Source organism: Hylobates moloch, unplaced genomic scaffold (assembly GCF_009828535.3).
Source record: "Hylobates moloch isolate HMO894 unplaced genomic scaffold, HMol_V3 SCAFFOLD_8, whole genome shotgun sequence".
Taxonomy (NCBI): Eukaryota; Metazoa; Chordata; class Mammalia; order Primates; family Hylobatidae; genus Hylobates; species Hylobates moloch.
The window spans coordinates 32,104,608-32,110,578 of record NW_026652283.1 but is presented as its reverse complement, the minus strand read 5'-3'; the positions used below and the strand labels follow the sequence as shown (position 1 = coordinate 32,110,578).

The window sequence follows — 5,971 nt, the reverse complement described above, 5'->3', positions numbered from 1 at the left end:
TGCAGAAACACGATTTTCTTGTTTCTTAGTTTTGGACTATTTTTCCCCCTCTAGCACGCCAGAGCAGGTTTTAATTGTTTTCAGGTGAGATGGTGAGTTAACTTTGAGTGTTGAGTTGGGCCAGTGGGATGTGGGTCCAGTTGAAAGGTGGATATATGTAGATCCAGACTCGAGTGATATAGGCTGCAAATAAATTGATAGTGAATTTATGAATTATTAGACAAGAAAGGACATTCATTATAATTTAATCGCAATTGAATGTAGGCAGCACAAAGGGCTTATATTGTGTCATTTTTTTTTTTTAATATACTGTGTCTATGTTGCTCACCACTCTATGCCTGGTGCCTGGCAGTGCGACTGGCACATAGTAGGTGTTGCATAGTTTCAGAATGAACTTTTTAGAAATCAAAATTCTACAAACATTGCACACAGATTTAACGTTCTCTTATTTTCCAGGCGAGGTCAGGGTGCCCTTTGGTTTCGCGCTTCTGTCCCTTTAAGAAAGTGGAGGAGAAAGAAAGCGCTGCTGGGAAAAAGGGCGGGGCCGCGAAGGGCCGCCGTCCGTCCCGCCCCCTCTCGGCCGCAGCACGCTGCTAGGGCGTGGCTCAGCTTTGGTGGCGGGACCCCGGAAGTGTAAAGCACGAGCGGGAAGACTCGCCAGGGCGAGCGACAGGCGAGCCCTGTGCTTTACTTCCGAGGGCGGTGTCAGCAAAGCTAGGTAAGGAGAGAGGGAGGACGGTGCCTGCCCCTGTAAGATCGAGTCCACCCCGCCTCTGGAGGAAAATGACGCCGCCGTCTACCCGTTCTGGAACGTAGCTTTTCATCCCGTCAGCTCCTTCTCATTAAGAGAAATACCAAGTGGTCACCACAGTCACATGCTTCATAACCCCTGCCTCATCGGTGCTGGGACGGGAGAGGGAAGCGCCGATCTAAATGACATGGGGTCCAAATCCCAAATTATCTCTATTTGCTCTGCGTTACCTTTAAACTTTAGGCTGCGTCGTGTGATTCAGGTGACAGCCTGGTACCGCTTCACAGAATGATTCTAGTGGGATACCAGGCCCTGAGAGACCCCTGCGATCCCAGGACACTGATGTGGGGTAACTAACACCCACTGGAGTCTACGCTGAGGTCGCAGGCCATGTGTGACCTGCCATGCATTTTGGCCTGCCCTGTGTTTTGATATTTAAAAGAGTTGCTGATGTTTACAAGCGGAAGCTGGCCGGGCGTGCTGGCTCGCGCCTGTAATCCCAGCACTTTGGGAGGCCGAGGCAGGAGGATCGCTTCAGGTCAGGAGTTCCAGACCAGTCTGGTCAACATGGCGAAACCTCGTCTCTACTAAAAAAAAAAAAACAAAACAAACAAAAAAAAAAATTAGCCAGGCATGGTGGCACGCCCCTGTAATCCCAGGACTCGGGAGGCTGAGATAGGAGAATCGCTTGAACCTGGGAGTCGGAGGTTGCAGTGAGCCGAAATCACACCACTGCACTCCAGCCTGGGCGACAGAGACTCTGTCTCAAAAAAAAAAAAAAAGGTGGAGGCTAATGTGTCAGTATCTAGATTTTTTTGATGATTTTGAGAAATCGGAGGATCTGGCAGCATGTCCTGCCTAGCCCTTTTGAACTGTTTGAAAACAGTCTCCAGCTTGCCACAGCCCCTCTGTTATTTTACAGCCAGCCTGCATCACTCATTTATGATGTCCAGCCCCTTGTAGGGATTTGGATTTTTGACCCCTAAATACTTTAGTGGATTTAAGACCATTTAAAACATTTATGCAGAAGAGATCCGAGGTCCCCAAACAACTGGGTGTATAAGTTGTGTTTAAGTTGTTGTTCCTCATTCTCATTTATTCTTATCTGGGTGTTTATATATATATATATTTTAAACAAATCTTAGTGATCAGTTGCACAGGTGTTTTTCTGTTGGAGCAAATCTTTTCAGTTTAGGCTTGGTAAAATCGAACTATCAGATACTTTTACAGAAAGAGATTTAGGAGTTGATGTTCTTTTATTACAATTAAATCCATACAGTATTTTTAAAGGAAAAAACCTGAGTCTTGATTGCATTGTTTTATGATACAACAATCTTTAATGAAATAGAGTAGTCAATATAATTTGTATTAATATGTCTCTGCCCACGGACAATTATAAATTCATTAACCCCCAGAACTCTTGGCTAGACTTCATAAAGGCAAAAACTGTGTTTGCCCTGTTAACTACTTTATCCCACCACTAGAATATAAGCTTCCTGAAGACAGAAGACTTCTGTTATTTTGTTCACAGTTACCAAGCAGGCCTACTTTGTTAAATTTATGAAAGAACTTTAAAGGTACAGTTGGCCCACAATATAACAATATACCAATATAAAATTACAACAATAAAAATAACACAAAAATACAGTGTAACAACCATTTATATAGCATTTACGTTGTATTAAGTATTATGAGTCATCCAGAGATGATTTAAAGTAAAGTATACCATGGCATATGCCTAGTTTATATGCAAATATGATGCCATTTTATATAAGGGACTTGAGTATCCTCTGATTGTGGTATCCTGGAAGCAGGGGATACCGGAACCAATCACTAGAGGATACTGAAGGATGATGATTTCCTGTAAGAGGCATTTTCTTGAGGATTCTTTCAAAATCAAATGCTTGTATATTTGTTGTGTTAAATTACTAAAAGGATTCTCTTGTGAAAAGTATCATTTAAAAAGATTGGATTTTCCCAATTGATGCACCAAAGCTTTCATCTGAAAAGAACTTGCACATGTGAATCATCAGATACAGAGCTTACACTGTAATATTTTATTTCTTTTTTTTTTTTTTTTTTTTTTTTTTATTATGAGACGGAGTTTCGCTCTTGTTGCCCAGGCTGGAGTGCAATGGTGTGATCTTGGCACACTGCAACCTCCGCCTCCCAGGTTCAAGCGATTCTCAAGTAGTGGGGTTACAGGTACCCGCCACCACGCCTGGCTAATTTTTTGTATTTTTAGTAGAGACAGGGTTTCACCACGATGGCCGCGCTGGTCTTGAATACCTGACCTCGTGATCCACCCGCCTTGGCCTCCCAAAGTGCTGGGATTACAGGCGTGAGCCACCGCACCCAGCCAATATTTTCTTATTATGTAATAGGATCTAGAAATGTTGCTCTTCCTCAGAATTCTCAGTATTACTTTTTTTTTTTTTTTTCAGAGTCAGAGGTTCTGCTTGAGATCAAGTTGGGAGACACACCCTTGTTCATTCTCCTTGAGAAGCAGCCATTATCCACAGAACATTGACAGAACCTGTGTTTGGGGAAAGGACTGATGGCTTTGAGTCTAGGTTGGAAAGCACCCAGGAACCACTGTGGTCTCCTCTTGCAGGCTCTGCGAAGCAGTGGTCTTCTCTTGTTTCCCTGTGGCCGGTGTCCCTGGAGAGGAGCTGGAAGCTTTTTGGACCCTGAGATAAAGGCTTTTCTGGAGGAGAACACTGAAGTCACCAGCAGTGGTAGCCTCACCCCTGAAATCCAATTGCGGCTTTTGACCCCCAGATGCAAATTCTGGTGGGAGAGAGCTGACCTGTGGCCCCACAGTGATCCTTACTGGGCAATCTACTGGCCGGGAGGCCAAGCCCTGTCTAGGTACTACCCTAATGAAACCTTTAAGGCGCTACAGATCTTTGCTGTTTTCAGTTCCCTCCAACTCCAGCCTCTACAAAAAACCAGAGCAATGCTGGGCGTGGTGGCTCATGCCTGTAGTCTCAGTACTTTGGGAGGCTGAGGCTGTAAGCTGTGATCCTGCCAATGCACTCTCGCCTGGCCTGTCTCAAAAACAAAACAAAACAAAACAGAAACCAGCAAAACTCAAAGTCTTCTTGTTTTCTTTTTTCTTTCTTTTTTTTTTTTTTGGTAGAGACAGGATCTTGCTATGTTGTCCAGGCTGGTCTTAAACTCCTGGCCTCCTCAACCTCTCCAAGTGCTGATATTACAGACATGAGCCTCTGAGCCTAGCCTCAGGTTAACCATATTTTTTGGTTGCCTTGTTGCATAATTTCCCGTTGTAACCCCAAGCTTATCAAGCTATTTTCCCAAGTAGCTGTCTCCCTAAGAGAAATTAGGCCTAGAGTCAGCCGTCAAGACCCTGGATAGCTATAAGTGATCCAGAAATCTCACCTGTTAGGAGGTTCATGGTTCATAGCACATGACCATTGCAGAGTTCCTAGATGGAAGCTAAACACGCAGTCCTTCCACTCTCCTTTAATTCAGTGAATGTCGCTCCATAAACCTCACATTCCTTCCAGAGTTGCTTCTTTTCCCATAAAACAGGAGCTGTGAGTGAGTGGGCTGCTCAAAGTTTCCCTCTTCTGTTGGGTGCAGTGCCTGTAATACCAGTGCTTTAGGAAGCCAGTGCAGTAGGACAGCTTAAAGTCAAGAGTTTGAGACCAGCCTAGGAAACATAGTGATACCCCTATCTCTACAAAAAAAAAATTATTATTATTTTTTTTTGAGATGGAGTCTCGCTCTGTCACCCAGGCTGGAGTGCGGTGGTGCGATCTCGGCTGACTGCAAGCTCCGCCTCCCAGGTTCACGCCATTCTCCTGCCTCATCCTCCCGAGTAGCTGGGACTACAGGCTCGTGCCACCACGCCCGGCTAATTTTTGTATTTTTAGTAGAGATGGGGTTTCACCATGTTGATCAGGCTAGTCTCGAACTCCTGACCTCGTGATCCACCCTCCTCGGCCTCCCAAAGTGCTGGGATTACAGGCGTGAGCCACCGTGCCCGGCTTAATTTTGTATTTTTAGTAGAGACAGAGTTTCACCATGTTGACCAGGCTGGTCTCGAACCCCTGACCTCAAGTGATCCACCAGCCTCGGCCTCCCAAAGTGCTGGGATTACAGGCATGAGCCACTGTGCCTGGCAGTAGCAACTATTTAGACAGGGCATGTATACCTCTACTTTGTCATAGTGTTAACTGGTTGATGTCAAGTCCCAGGTTCTTGGTGCCATAAACAAAGAATTGGACATGACACATACAAGTAGCAAAGCAGCAAACAGTTTTTTTTTTTTTTTTTTTTTTTTTTTAGACGGAGTCTCACTCTGTCGCCCAGGCTGGAGTGCAGTGGCGCGATCTCGGCTCACTGCAGGCCCCGCCCCCCGGGGTTCACGCCATTCTCCTGCCTCAGCCTCCCGAGTAGCTGGGACTACAGGTGCCCGCCACCTTGCCTGGCTAATTTTTTGTATTTTTAGTAGAGACGGGGTTTCACCGTGTTAGCCAGGATAGTCTCGATCTCCTGACCTCGTGATCTGCCCGCCCCGGCCTCCCAAAGTGCTGGGATTACAGACGTGAGCCACCGCGCCCGGCAACAAACAGTTTGTTAAGCACAATGCGATCAGCGAAGGATCAGGCTGACCTGCGAGTGGTATCAGCCCTGGTTTGTTACAGTTCATGGCCTTTTGTATGTTTTTTCCTCACTTGCTTAACCTTACTTTATCTTTCAAAAGTGAATTGCTCATCCTTGCCTTTCCCTCATTGTGCCTAAACCGCACTTTATTTCTCAAAAGCTAATTGTGCATCCTTGCTTAACCTTATTTTATCTTTTCTGACAAAATTGCTCATCTTTACTTTTATTTCTTGTAACCAAATTGCTACTGCAAGCCCCTTCCACTGATTTTCCTTATCTTGCATGTTCCAACTCACTGCTTACTCCCTTATCTCTTATTGCTTACTGTCTTATTTCATATGTCCTGTTTCTGCTATCTTGTATGTTTTGCTTTTGGTATTGCTTCAGCTAGCCTATGTCCAACGGGTCCCCTTCACCCCTGACTTCCTCTGCCATTCTCCTGCCTCAATAGTACCCACTGTTCCTTATTACTCCAATCCTAAGATCAAGAGTCAGCTGAAATTTGTTATTTCAGCGTTTCTCCATCCATCTTCACTTGTTTGGTAACTATTTAGCTCCAGTCCAAATTCCTTGGTTGAATTGGACTTT

The 5,971-nt window shown here is 45.1% G+C and overlaps 1 protein-coding gene across 1 annotated transcript in view; it reads left to right on the top strand.

Annotated features, from left to right (window-relative positions):
* The first annotated feature begins 592 nt into the window (after positions 1-592).
* Positions 593-5,971, top strand: part of ETFBKMT (electron transfer flavoprotein subunit beta lysine methyltransferase) — a 15,018-nt gene continuing 9,639 nt past the window's right edge. Inside the window, exons 1-2 of the mRNA XM_032159984.2 lie at positions 593-718; positions 3,196-3,622. Coding sequence (XP_032015875.1) covers positions 3,309-3,622 — 314 coding nt within the window. The 5' untranslated portion in view covers positions 593-718; positions 3,196-3,308. The remainder of the gene's footprint in view (positions 719-3,195; positions 3,623-5,971) is intronic.